Source organism: Cyprinus carpio, chromosome B14 (genome assembly GCF_018340385.1).
Source record: "Cyprinus carpio isolate SPL01 chromosome B14, ASM1834038v1, whole genome shotgun sequence".
Classification (NCBI taxonomy): domain Eukaryota; kingdom Metazoa; phylum Chordata; class Actinopteri; order Cypriniformes; family Cyprinidae; genus Cyprinus; species Cyprinus carpio.
The window spans coordinates 9535124-9550719 of NC_056610.1; the positions used below are offsets into that span (position 1 = coordinate 9535124).

Genomic DNA, 15596 nt, shown 5'->3' on the forward strand with positions numbered 1-15596 from the left:
TGTAGGCAGAGTTGCATATTTGTAATAAGCCTAGGTTGCAAGCTACTTGCTATAACAGTCCTAAAAATGGATTTTAAAATACAAATAAATTACACAGCAATACAAAATACAAAATTCTTCTTTGCTACACAAAAAAGGAGTATCAATGCAAACAAATGCAGAGCAGCATTCTGTCCCATATGCAGATAAATGAATGAATGAATGAATGATATATTATCATAAATGAGCTCATAAGTTCAAAGTGAGAGTCCTCAGCGCTTCTTTAGTGCTTAAAGTTGTGTATTCTGAGATTGGAGAGGCTGGTGTGTTATATTAATAGCTGGCTAATGTAAGGGTGGTTTATTCAACGCTGAGAAGGAGGAGAGAAGCTCAGAGACACCAGGATGCTTAGATGTCTTTTCTGTGTGGTTATTATTCACTTTATTCTCCTGTTTCACAAACACAAGCTGATAAAAATACTGTTCCGATGACAACAGCAATCAAACAAACAAGAAGAAATTAAGACTGCTCATCTTAAAAACAATGTCACTCTGTTTTTCTGTCTGTCTCTGTCACGTCTCTAAAATTGCCCTAATTATACAATGTCGTGCGCTCGGTCTGGGCGCCGACCCAACGAGGATAGAAAAGGAAAAAAAATGCATTGATATTCATCTCTGGCTAGATTTTGCATGCCGTTTCTGCACAGAATTGATAGACTGCTGGGAAAGTATAAACTAGATGCAAAACTGGATGTTTTCATCTTCTCAGGTCTATTCTGTATTAAGGGTAGTTGCAGTGGTGTTGCTATGCAGTTTCTAAGGTGTTGGGAGTGGTTTCTTGTTTATTGCTATGAGATGTCTAGATAGTTGCTATAGAACTGAACATTGATTAAAATAAAACTGAAATGCATTGTGGACTTAGAAGATAAAAAACAGAAAGACTGTAATTTCATGTTCTTTTACACACAAGCAGCTCTTTATCTGATGCTTTCAGTGTCTCAACATATCACCTTTTATCAGATTTGAAATGCAAAGTTTTTCAACCTGTTGCCAACAAAGGAGATGCTTTAAAGGGCTCCCTGGACTTTTTTCCCCACCAAAATAAAAGCTTAATTGTTTGAAACTGAAATTAAGACAATTAAGACAACACACACACACACACACACACACACACACACACACACACACACACACACACACACACACACACAAAACATTATTACTGCTATTTTATACTTATGGTTACTAATACTAATAAATATTAATATTTCTACATTTTTATTTTGCAGTAAAATGTTATTAATAATAATAATCCTCTTTAATTTTTATTATAGCTCTTTATTATTTTTATTATAGCTCTTTAAGAGAAGGGTCACATTTGAATCACAATAGCAATTTTATCAGAAGAATCACAAATCAGGTTTTTTTTTGTGTTCTTTACTGACCCAAAAGTGTTCACCCTAAAATCTCTATGATATTCTGGTCTTGGGTTCCTCCTTCAGTGTGTCTATGAGATATTCTTCATCCATTTACTAGGTGACAATTATAAATAATTTTTTCCTTAGAAACCTAAACAAGCAGTTTTAATAAAATAAAACATTAAGCAACAGTAATGATTATGCTAGTGTAGTAATGGTACTAATAATTAAGACTACTCATCTTCAAAACAATGGCTGTCTCACTCTCTACAAATGCCCAAATTACTCAGTGCCACACAAGCGTCTGGGCACCATCCCAACGAGGATAAAAACGGATGAAAAAACAGAGAAATTCAACTGAATTGACATTCATCTCTGACAGAGATGAAAGACTGCTGGGAAGGCATAAAAAACCTATTGTTTTAAGTAGCTTTTATAGACCCCAGCTTATTGTGCATGGCTATCAGGTGCCATTATTCTGCGGGGTTAGACGGTTGTGTTGTTAGTGGTCTGTGTGTCTGAGTGAATGTAAAGTGGCTCGGCTGGCTCTCAGAGGGACGGGGGAAGGGTTGAGAGACTGTCTGAAATTAGATGGGCGAGGGGGGGAGGGGGTTATAAAGAAGTGCTCTTATATACATGACATTATTCACCACCCAATGTTCTTCCAAAACCTAGTGAACAGTTTACTCTCTACATCACCAGCACCAGCTTTTTAAGGCTGGGCTCTATGTAGTCTTCACCTCTGCACGTTGAACATGATGTGAGACAATCCAGTCAAGAAAACGTAGTTTGCGTCTCGTCTGGCTATACAGCGGTGGGATGTGTTGACAATCCGTTCAGTCTGTACTTCACACAGTGCGACGTGTGAGAGCTCGCGCTCTTCAGAGACAATCACAGGATATGACAGAGCGTGTGTTTTAAAGTGAAACACACTTATTAGCGATGTTTTGGACGGATTGTTTGAATGCATTCGCTTACTGGATCATTGGACTGAAAACTTAAATTGTTCTAATCGCAAGCAGAGAAGCAAAATTGGGTTAAAGGGTTAGAATAGAAATTGTGCTTCAATAATTTTGAGTTAATTGCATTAAATTATTTTAACGCCTTAAGGATTGTAAAATTAATCACATGCGTTAACGCATTAATGCTGATATATATATGACCCTGGACCACAAAACCAGTCTTAGGTCGCTGGGGTATATTTGTAGCAATAGGCTTTTGTATTGTATAATACATTGTATGGGCCAAAATTATCGATTTTTCTTTTATGCCAAAAATCATTAGGATATTAAGTAAAGATCATGTTCCAAGAAGATATTTAGTAAATTTCCTACCGTAAATATTAATTATTCAGCTTTCAGATGCATAAATCTCAATTTTAAAATTGACACTTAAGACTGGTTTTGTGGACCAGTGTTAAACACACACACACACACACACACACACACACACACACACACACACACACACACACACACACACACACACACACACACACATATATTTCACAGGCTTTTGATCAGCTAAGGACAAAAAAAAAAAAAAATTGAGTAAACCATTAATACCAAAAACACAAAACAACATTAATATTAATAATCCAAAAAAAAAATAAATACAAAAATTTTAAAAAAAAAGAAATACATTAAAAATACAAAAATACATATAAAGTAAAAAAAATAAAAAGAGTATTTAATAATAATACGATCAATAATATGATTATGAAAAGTCATAATCAATAAATTATTTTCAATTTTATTATTATTATTATTATTATTTAACTGTGAAAATAGTTAGTATCTAAATAACTACTACTACTACTACTACTACTACTACTAATTTATTATTATTATTATTATTATTAAATACACATTTTAACTACAACAGTGTTATTGCAACAGTAAAGTATTTACTGTTAATAATTTAATAATAATAATAATAATAATGTATTATTATTATTATTATTATATTATTTTTAATTATTAAATTATTTTTGACGTACAAATTAAATCAGTAAAGAAATTATTAAAATTTTAAAAAATAAAATAAAAAAGAAATACTTTACTTTTGCAATAACACTACTGTAGTTAAAAAGAGTATTTAATAATAATAATAATAATAATAATAATAATAATAATAATAATAATAATAATAATAATAATATGAATTAAAAATAGGCAATGACCAAGATATTATTTCCAATTATAATGTTATTATTCAACTGTAAAATTAGCATTTTATTATTATTATTATATATTATTATTATAATACTACTACTACCACTATCACTACTACTAATTATTATTATTAATTTATTTTTGACGTAAAAATTAAACCAGTAAAGAAATTAAAGAAAGAAAAACTGCAGAGAAACCTTACAGCTTCTCTTTTTTTGTTTATAATAGAGAAGATCATTTATTTATTTATTTAATTTTGTATGATAACTTGTTTAAAATTTGAGACATAGATAATATGAATAACATTCTCACAACATGTGACACACCAACATTGCCATCTATACAGGTCTATAAGCTAGTTTTTGCCCTAAAACACCTTGCCCTAATCCTTTTACCTCTCCAGTTCTTGTAAAACAAATCTTTGATTTTCATACAGTAAATGAAAATCCTCTCTGATATTTTCTGACCTTAGTCAAGACCATTTATAACTTACATACTCTTTTCTCGCTCCTTCACTCTTCTTCACACACACACACTCCTGTTTTGTCTAAACACAAGCATCAGTGTACAATTAATCTACAGTGGCAAACTCAATTAACAGCCTTAAAATGGTTGCCAGGTATTCATTTCAAAGATCAATACACATTAGTAAAAGGATTCATGATCATTTTTCATTGTCTACAAATAAGCCTTTTGTGGCTATAGTACATTATAACAGTAATAATAATAATAAAAAAAGGCAAGAAAAGGCAAGTAATTTTTCTTGCGACAGCATTTTTAAAATAGCCCAGTGTGTGGGAAAAAACGAAACCCTGGCAACACTGACAGCTCACTAGGTTTTTGAACAGAGCTTAAATTCCTTTTGTTCACTAGCCAGATCACAGTGAATGATTCAGTCTGATTCATTTTGTGATGCTCTCTGTGCTCGTTTGTAGCAGAAGGCGACAAAGACTCCATCACATGCTACCAACTGCTTTTCAATCTTCATCAATAGAATCAGAAAGAGCAAACATTCTCGATCCAACCCCTCCAATGTAAGAAAATGCTCGCAATGGCAATAACAACACCATGAATTCACCTTGAACTAAATCAATAGACTCCTGAAGACAAAATGATTATGAAGTCTGGTTTATGCTTCTTCTAAATGTTTTATTTATTAGATCATTATATCCTCATTCCAGCAGTGCTAAACTCCTCTACACGGCGAGAGATGCTCTTTGATTCGCTCGCAAAAGTTAATCAGCCATAAACATTAAACGCTATAACAACACATGCACATTTACTGACACATTCATCCATCCTGAGATTGATTGACTGCCGTATTGGATTGAGGAACAGGGGGTTTGTGGGAGTTTGGCCTAAGGAATAATGAGTATATTGACCGCCTGTGTCTGGTGCTGTGAACGGATGGGTGTAACGGAGGACGACAAAAAAACATTTACATAAACAAACACACCATTTACTGGATTAAACGTTGTGCACACAAGACACAAAAATCGGGTAATTTAAAAGATGAGAAACATCAGTGGATCCATTTGGAAATAGACATTTTGACATTATATTTTAATAATTTAGCAATTCTAATATTGTTAAATTTTATTTTTTGGTAACACCATTTGTTAACTTTATTGGTTAACATGAATGAGAAATACTGTACTTCTAAAGCAGTTATTATTTTTATTTAATTTTAACATTTACTAATACGTAATCCAGTATCTGTTAAAATTATTTAATAACCAGTGTTATTTTAGTATCATTTAGATACAGAATTCTTATTAATATTTTTTTTTTTATATATTTTAGAAACTATTAATATATTAGTTATAGTATATAAATCATAAAATAAATTAATTATATAAAATAAAAGTAATTAGTAATAAAAAAATAAATTAATATTTAATATATTATTATTATTATTATTATAGTTATGTCTTTACAATTTTTAATAATTTATTTTCCAATTTTCAGTAATTTGCAATGGTTATTTAATATTTGATTTTTAGTTGAATTATTTTTCTTTTAGTTGATGTTTATTTTATTTATAATGGCATTTGTATTTTCATGGTTTTAGTTAACAGTTGTATCTCTTAATATTATTTAATAACCAGTGTTATTTTAGTATCATTTAGATACTATTAGAACTTTTATTAATATTTTTAATTAGGTTTTTTTTTTTTAGCAAAAGTTTTAGTAATTTTGTAGTGTGCTTTGTTTTTATTTAGTCTTATTTTTATATGCCTGTAGAATTTGTATTCACTTTTATTTCAGTTATTATAATACATCAATTTAATCTAAATAAAATGAGGCCAAATAAAATACATTTTAAAAAAATATTTTAATTGAATTAGATTTTTATTTAAAGTAATGAAAATTATTTATTGGTTTTAGTTAACTAACCCTGTAACAAACATTAAATAAACATAAATTAATAAAAAAAAAAACAAATTAATAAATAAAAAAAAACATTTATCACTCATAATTAAAATTAATTAATCAAATCAAACTAAACTAAAAGTAAATTTTCAGATGAAATCACAGAATCATTCAAGAGTTGCTTATGAATCATTCAGACTAATTTAGAGAATCTGTTCAGCTGAATTATTGAAATGAACGACTCAAAAATAAACGAATGAAACACCACTCTTACTCCAAGAGCACTATGGTGGAGACAGATGGTACCAAATTTGCACATGTCTGGGAAACCCTGAGGTTTGCAAAACATGTGACTTGTAACAGTAATTCTTGTGACCAAGTCATTGATTCAGTTATTGATTTTTTGATGAAATGTTGACAGGATGCTGCTAGAAACTAATCTTTGACCATGAATGAATAACGTCTAACACTGAGCGTCATCACAGTAATGACGCAAGTCGGTTCACTCGGTTAACATGAACAAACAACCCAGACCCAGCCCTTGACCTCAGGATTAATGAGCCGGTCTGACCAGACCTGGGGTCAGAGGTCATGGTTTAAAACTGAGCCGAGAGAGAGCGACTGAAAGGACCAGAAGAGAATTGAGATTCAACACGTGTCGAGTGCAAACAGCTCATTCAACCGTAACATTAAAAACTGTTCAAAGGATGTGAAGAGATGAAAAGATTCAGTCCTCCTCTCTCCTGAAAATATGCACCTTGTCTTTGAATGGCTGAAACTGTATTACTTATTCATTCTGCTTTGTGTTTTCAAGCTCTCGTATCATCACCAAAGTGTCAGCGGCAGGTAAGTTTTATACCAGCTGGTTCTTTAATATGCTAAGACCAGCTTGAACTTCCTTTGAGCTCTAAACACAAAACCGTGAAGGCCCTTAATACATTTCTGCAGCTATGTTTCATTTTGGTATAATTTTGATTTTGGTATATTTTCTGTAAAATTGTGATGACTGTATATACAGTAGTTCACTGCCATGTGACACTGAAGGCTGAAGTAAAGATGCTGAAAATCAGTTTTGCATCACAGGAATAAATTACATTTGAACTTATTTTAAATTATTGGAGGAAGGACAGTTATTTTTCACAGTTTAACAATGGTGTTTGTGATTTTTAGCAATTGCACCTCTTTTATGGATGTTAGCTTTGTGAATTCTCTGTGGTCGGTATTTAGAGTAAGATACTGAGGTTTGCTGTCTCTTTGTTGCAGTAGTTCTGTGTCATTTGGACACAGTCCTTCTCAGTGTTTGACAGTCCTTATCAATCACTTTCAGTTTATGTTCACCATTCTCCAGGTCGCTCAAATTATTTGGTTCTCCAGCACCTTTTGCATATTTGAACCCTTTCCAGCAGTGACTGTTTGATTTTGAGATCTTTTTACACTGACAATAACTGAGAGATATGCAACTATAAGGAAACATGACGTATTAAGAGCTGGGGGTGAAAACTTTTGAACAAGATGAAGGTGTCGATTTTTTTTAACTTAAATATATATATATATATATAAAAAGAAACTACAGAAGATACTTACATGTTTCCCAGAGTACAAAATAATTACAATTTACCCAGATCTTCAAATTATTATTATTATTTTTTCAAATAATAAAACATTGAATTTTTAAAAATAAAATTGAAATTTGCAGGTCAGATGGTTTGTCTCATCTCGCTCAAGTAGCGCTGAGTGAATGGGGTTCAAACTGTGATGCACCAATTTCTGGTTTTATTAGTTGAATGAATATTTTTGGTGAACTGAATCAAATTAGTCAGGGTTTCAAATGAATCAAACTATTTAAGTGAATCTAACAATTCTAATTAATAAAGCCATTCAAAATAATCAAATGATTCAAATGAACCGAGCTACTGGGATGAATCAGACTCCCTACTACTAGCAAACTGATCTGTTCTAGAAGGCAAAAAGTAGCTCAGATCATTTGGTCTTGGAAGAATTTGAAGAGAAATGCTTGAGTCCATGAGATCTGACCTCTGATTGCAGACTGGACACAATTTGAGACATTGCAATCTCTTCTAAAACCCCAGAGTAGACAAAAGTGAGATTACAGGGGTCTTTTTCTCAGGAAAGAAAAAGTTCAGCTAAAGTCTCCATTAATTTCATTGATGTCTAAGAGACATTAAAGAGATTTTCATTTGTGATTTTCTTTTCTATGATACTGCTGTGAGCTCACAGTCCTTCTATGCCTATTAAAGGATGAATGACTACAGCGGCAGACAAATCCATAAGGTTCAGTGAAATCCTGCATATCGTTACGGCCTTTGTTAGCTAAACTAATCCACTAATGGAAAAATGTCAGTGACACTTAAGTAGTGACAAAACATTTGAAAAATGCCTTCTTTTATGCCAGTCAACAGAGGGCTGCTTTATAATAGCACCGCGTACATGACCACACAAATCAATAAAAACAGCTACTCAGTATCTCTCTTTAATCCGGGCTAATGTACTTCTGTTGTCTCCATAAGCACTATAATGTGTTCCTGCCTTCATCATCACAACATCAGACACAAACTACACTGATAAAACCACTAGAGATAAGCTAGATCCGAATGCACTGAAGGTCTTTGTTCAAATCCATTATGCTACAGATTTAGTGATGCTTGAGGAAAGATAAACTTGATTCTGGAGAAGAGCAGAGATGATTTCAGCCTTCATATGTTGCTCTCATTACGGCATCCTTTATCTTAACTCGGGATATCAAAAGCAAACCATTTAATTCAGACGCTACTAACTCACCTCCCAGTCCGGGTCTCAGCCGGTTGTCGTAGCCATCCAGCAGGCGGTCCAGGATGCGTGTGAACAGGGTGATGTTATTTTTGAAGGCATCTGTTGTGGCATCTGCAGACACTGACCTACACAACAAAGTCGAGAGTGTGTGTGTGTGTGAACTTAACAGTCACATGAACAGCACGGGAAAGACTTCAAAGAATTCAAAAATGAGAGCGTCAAAATATACAAACTAATTTAAATAACCAAGTTTCATTATAACCAATCACGCACGATTCTGTTGAGCTTATGAATGGAATGGCCAATCAACGCTGCGAGTTACAGCGCTCATCTAAGATGTTCTGAGAATTATTGCACCAGATTCAAATGAATTTTCCATCTTTGAGACTCATTTTAGCTGTCAGACTTGTGGAAAGCTACTTTGCCTTTACAATTAAGTTTTTACATGTTATGGATAATAATTAGATTGTATCATTTAGAAAATTAATGAAGTTTATTTTTCTGACATAAAAACCATAAGGATCTCAATTAAGGAACAGGCAACCTGTTTACACAGTAAATTTACACTGAATACAGCTAATAAAACATTGAACGAATGGCATGATGATTCATTTTATATATTATATAAAAATGGTTTAAAATTAGTTAAATTACTAAATTAATTAATAAAATGGCATGCAGGCAATTTTATGACTTAAAGTATGATTTTATGATTTTTTTAAACACTACATAATGACACAAGAATGTTAAGCATAATGATAGACAACATTGTTTAACAATGTATTTAAATAAATAAAAACATAAATACATACAACATGCAGACAATTCAGAGGCATCATGCCTATTCAAAGTGAGGGGGCATGTGCACCCTCAGATTTCAGGGCCAAGTGGATTTTAAATGCAGCTTCCAAAAGACAAAAAAAAAAAAAAAAAATTGCAGAATTATATCCTGCGGCACAGGATCAGCTGCTAAATTCAAATCGGCGTTCGCGTTTTGGCTGGCACTGAGTCAGAGACAGACGCAATTCTACACCACTGCATTATAACCAATCACGCACGATTCTGTTGAGCTTATGAATGGAATGGCCAATCAGAGACGTTCAGATGAGTCATCACTGAAACTCGCTGACTGTACAGATGTGCGTACGAATGTATGTAAGATATTCATTTCACAGTGCAAACAGCTTCAGTGATTTAAATGGAGTTTTTTTTGAGAGAGCATGAACTCTGGCTCGACTGAAGTGAAAATGTTCTTTGATAATGTAATGTTCTTTGCTCTCTGTAAAATGAAGATGTTAGTAACTTACAATATTATCATTAAATTCACATTAAATACAAAGACAGTCATATTAAAAATATTTTTATGGCATGACACCCATATCTGGTTTTTAAGTAAAAAGTCATGTTTTTATGTGTACTTAATAGATTACACTATTACTTTGTCCATCACCCATTATGGTTCAAATAACAATCTGGTGCAAAACGCATTTACTTAAACATGTTTGAGAATAGAGATATTTCCTGACATGTTTGGAAATATTTCAAATAAAAGGAAAAATAAAGCATAAGCCTATATCAGTTATACAGTGCTATTGTGGCTGTTGTGTCACATGACAAGCATGATTCGTGCCCCCTCAAAAATCATGAGACAATTTAAAAACTTTTATAAGTAATGATTTTTAACCACTTTGTTATAAAGCACTGAATCAAAAGCATTATGTGAAAAACCTGCATTTTTCTAAATATTTATTTTACAAATAAAATTATTTTAAACAAACAAACATGTATGTGTATGTATGTTTGTGTGTGTGTGTGTGTTTCTGTTAATTGAGGTTTCAATAGACTACTATTACTTTTATACTTACCAAACAATATTTTCTATACCCTTATCCAACCCTTACCCTTAACCTACCCCTTACAGGAAACCTGTTTGCATTGTTACATTTTCAGATAAACATCATGTAGTATTTTTAATAATTTTTTCCCCTTGTAGGGAATGCAGGCCGGTCCCCACAATGTAAACATTTTCAGGTTTTACTGTCCTTGTTGGGACATTTGGTCCCCACAATGTAGCATAAACACACACACACACACAACATAAAATGACATGCAGGTAATTTATAACTATTTTTAAAGCATTAAAGGGATACTCCTACCCAAAATGAAAATTTTGACATTAATCACTTACCCCCATGTCGTTCCAAAACCGTAAAAGCTATTTTAACAATTTAAGATATTTTGGATGAAAACCTGGAAGCCTGTGACTGTCCCATAGACTGCCAAATAAATAACAGTGTCAAGGTCCATAAAAGATATGAAAGTCTTTGTCAGAATACTGTATCTGCCATCAGACGTGCAATCTGGGTTATATGAAGCAACAGGAACACTGTTTGTAAGCGAAGAAAACAAAAATAATGACTTTATTCAATAATTCCTTTGTCAGCAGTCTCATCTGTGTCTCTCCATATCACCGTATGCTGTGTATGTTCTTCTGTATCATCCATGCCACAAGGATGTGCTGTTTCTACGTGTATTTAGCTTTGATTTGAAAGAAAACAGCGCTGTTTCAGAGACCGTTGACAAAGGAATTATTGAATAAAGTCATTATTTTTGTTTTCTTCGCTTACAAAAAGTGTTCCCGTCACTTCATATAACCCAGATTCCACATCTGATGGCAGATGGAGTATTCTGATGACGACTTTCATACCTTTTATGGACCTTGACACTGTTATTTATTTGGAAGTCTATGGGACAGTCACAAGCCTCCAGGTTTTCATCCAAAATATCTAAAATTGTGTTCCGAAGATGAACGGAGCTTTTACGGGTTTGGAATGACATGGGGGTAAGTGATTAATGACAAAATTTTCATTTTGGGGTGGAGTATACCTTTAAAATGCACAGTCTAATTGAATCGCTTTGCTGAAACAGGATTTTCCAATGCTTGAGAAAGAGGAAGGAAATTATTTTAAGAGTGTGCTTTTAATTACTGCCTTACAGTAGCTTGCTTGTGCATAACATAATGAAACATGAAAACAGCAAGTGTTTTGTCAAACTACATTGCTACTTTTTGGAAAAGTATCCTTCTTTCCGGAAATATTGTTGCTAACTCCCCAACACTGCTGTGATGCGATTAGAGCACTCTTTCACTCTGTTTCACATGTTCTACTTACAGGAAAGTTTATGTGAAACGCTTCTCAGGAATATAATTAACATAACATAATTGGCTTAATTAGCATAAGCAATCATGCATGCATTATGAGCGTCAACTTGATCTGTTTGCTAGCTGACTGTTAAACCCCTTTAACTCGCTCTGTTTCAAAGTCTATGAGTGGACGATTGAGAAAGAATTTATAGGCATCTTTGGTGCATTTTCTTCCAAAGCTACCTTCTAAGGATAAATTTTTTGGCCAAATAGCATGCATGAATGCAACAAGCTAAATAACAAAGCAAGAAAAAAAAAAAATCAGTTAGAGCATCAGTTAGGTGTTGAGCTGTCGAGCTAATGAAGTTGTTGCCTACATAGAGCATTCCAAATCAGTCAGTTAGGAGGCTGCAGTGCAAGGCAGCTGTCTATGTAGGCAGCAGTGAAGCAGCTCACTAGGTTTTGGAACAAAGCCATAGATCATAAATGGACATGACTGAGCAAGTTCTTCTGAACGTGATTTCCGTCCAAAACGCTTCAAAGTAGCTCAGCTGGGATACTGAGCATATGTATAATACTGTGCTCTGCCACGGGGTAATACCTCATTATAGAGCAAATTTGTAGCTAATTCCTTCATAAGCCTCCCATACACTGAGAGTATTTAATAGCTAATTATGCAGCTTTAAAGCCGGTCATACTGCTACCATCTGGGGGAACACAAGGGAACCTGAAGGGACAGTATCGACCCATTTAGAGTTATAGAAAGCACTTTGTTTTACGGTTCCTCTACAGTTGGAGGACAAAACACCCCCTAGCACTCCTTTCACGGGGCGCATCCATGCATGACCCAGATTAGAAGGAGGTTTATTTGATGCCATCCCGATTCCAGTTATTTAGAGTGAATTCACTGCTCGTGGAAACCAGTAAAGCATATTTCATGAAACGACTTTATGACACAAATAGGAGGATGGGGTTGCTTAATCACATGAATTATCTGGATTTATATGATATTGGTTTATTGATTGGCAGCCTATGGCACGGTGAGACCATGTTCACTCCCAGGAGAGAGTCTAAGTCGATGATTTAATATGAATAAAAGGAAAACAGGCCATCATATTAAGTTCCAGTTAAATTGGCAGTGAACCTGAGTTGCGTGTGTATAGAGCGGTCAGAGTAATTATAATCCATGTGGTCACTATTTAATCATGGCTTTGCAACAAAATCAAGGTTGCCCCTCTTAATTATTGTTTGATCAGGATCAAAACAAGCAAAACTTCGACCAAAACACTCAATGTGTGCTCCAAAACACTTACATTGCTGTTCACTGCACTTAAAGTAAGGTAGCCTACTACAGGCCTAAACAACCACTTTGATTTTACAGTTTTACAGACTTGGATTTTACAGTTTGCACTTTCCACAATACTTGCAATAAAAAAAACTGTCTAAAACACAGAATGCTAGCCAATAAAATATATAAACATTCATTTCAATGGTTTTGTGTCACCTTCACCTGCTATATTAGCCTCAGTATCTAAACATAGTATTTCATATATTATAATAGTTAGAGACCCCTAATTTGAAATTGCAGGTTTGACATTTTTCATTTTTATGAATACATTTCTGAAATGAGGGTTTGGAAATTCATGATTAGTCTATTACAGTAAGTGTCATTCACAAATGAAACACATATAGAATAACATAGAATATTACGGAATATTTAAAAAAAAAAAAAAAATAGCTTTTTATATCACAAAATCTCTTTTCCCGAGACATAAGGCAAAACATGTTCATACATTTTAATATGCATTTATATATGAAAATATGTATTTTTTTTTTATCAAAAATTGTGTTAAATAACCTATTGACAAATGGATATGGCAATTACAAATCACTGCGATCGCAATAACAAAAATAGGCAAAGTAACATTTTATGCAAGACTTTTGATGTAATATGTAAATACGTTTAATAAGATGTTTAATATTTAGTAGGATTGTGATAATTAGAATTTTAAACGCTTGAATGGGTACATGTTTAAGCTTTAATAAACAAATGTAAAAAATAAAAATTAGCCTATGCACCTGTAGTAGCCTACCTCCCTGAATGAAAAAGCGCTCCTCATGGTTCCACGCTGTTCTGCACCACCTAGAGGATTCATTACCGTTCATGTACAAAAAAACAATGATTTCACGAAGCCTCTCAAAAAAACCCCAAAGATAATTTGCATGAATTAAACTTGCAATAATTAGCCCTCATCAAATAAACATGAAGCCAATCTTTGTCAGTCTTTGTCAGCGGAGCGATTTCTTTCGGTGACCACCAGTGTCGTGCGCGTAAAAGTATCCAGTTACGCACGGAGACGAGAGGTTTCGAGTCAATCCCAGTATCCTCAAATTAAGCTTATAGCAATTATTTTGATGCATTATATCCTCAAGCTCATTTAAAGAGCGAAGTCAAAACTGTCAGTCATACCTGGTGTGCCAAAACAGCGGCAACACGAAGATGAGAAGATGAAACGCGAACCTCTCCCTCATTTTCTGCCACTCAGACCTGTGTATAAGAAGACAAATCCACAAATCAGGTGAAGAAACTGGGGATTGTTTTAGTAAAATATTGCAAATCACACATTATGGTCACGGGCTAAGTTGGTCCATAAGCGCACACGGTCCGTACGATCCACCTGCTGATCTTAGATGATGGATCCCAGACATTTCATTAATATTTACAGCGTGTAACAATTCATAATATGAATATCAAGATCCCCTAAAAACATTTCAAATCATAAGATGAGAAAACCATGACCAAGTGACCACGGCTCGCGCTGTGATGATGATCTCCATGTAAATGGCAACATATGGCTGGGCATCATTTACACACATGGCCAGAAACACAATATGCTGTACTTTATGGAGAGGACACCCACCTGTGATCTACCAGATCCGCTTTGTCCTTATGATTAAAGGATGATAAATAACAACAGGAATGTGAAAGTTTATTCCCAGCCGATGAAACCGGATCACGAGTGTTATTCAAGAGCGCGCACGTGGATCGGGAACGAGCGTTAATGAATTCCCATAATAATTCACTATAATATTAGAGGCATATGAGCATCACTGAGGGTCTCTGATCCTCCACCACGTCTCTTTCTCTTTAACTAACGCACCGTACGCGCCTTGACGCGCCGTGATTTCAGATCTTCTTTACAGAATCTCATACTGGTCACTATTTATTTTTTTTCTCCTGAAAGAAAGAAAGAAAGGGGGATAACTACAAAGAAAGAGAAGATAGGGAACTGGGTCCTAAAGACAGTTATATTAGGGCGCTGATCGCTCGCGAGCGCTCTCTCCTACACACATACACTTCACATAATGACACGTTGTGTGAAGATGTGCATTTATTTGCAGTATTACGTTTTTAAATTAGTGTTAATTAGAATAGAATGAAAATGTTGCGTTTTTGTACTTGCTGTCATGTTGTGCTGTCAGAATGAGTGTCTCAACAGCTGAGAAAGCAAAACAATAATCCACAAGCAATCCACACCACTCCAGTCCATCAGTTAATGTCTTGCGAAGTAAAAAGCTGCATGTTTGTAAGAAACAAATCCATTATTAAAGCATTTTTATCTTTGAACCATTGCTTTCAGCTAAAATATGAGTTCTCCATCCATTGCTTTCTCCAGTGAAAAAGTCTCTGAATCAGGAGAGAAATATGAACAGATCAAGC

General features: G+C 34.0%; 1 protein-coding gene across 5 annotated transcripts in view; it reads right to left on the reverse strand.

Annotated features, from left to right (window-relative positions):
- Positions 1-15106, reverse strand: part of LOC109112056 (gamma-aminobutyric acid receptor subunit alpha-2-like) — a 56409-nt gene extending 41303 nt beyond the window's left edge. For 2 of the 5 annotated variants that reach the window (XM_042737991.1, XM_042737987.1), the window contains exons 1-3: positions 14676-14747; positions 14346-14423; positions 8743-8858 (exon numbers count right to left, since the gene is read on the reverse strand). In XM_042737991.1, the coding sequence (XP_042593925.1) occupies positions 8743-8858; positions 14346-14423; positions 14676-14713 (232 nt within the window). In that variant the 5' untranslated portion in view covers positions 14714-14747. Of the gene's footprint in view, positions 1-8742; positions 8859-14345; positions 14424-14499; positions 14619-14675; positions 14748-14796 lie in introns of those variants that run through there. The other 3 variants (XM_042737989.1, XM_042737988.1, XM_042737990.1) reach the window with 3 other exon arrangements.
- Positions 15107-15596: the final 490 nt, after the last annotated feature.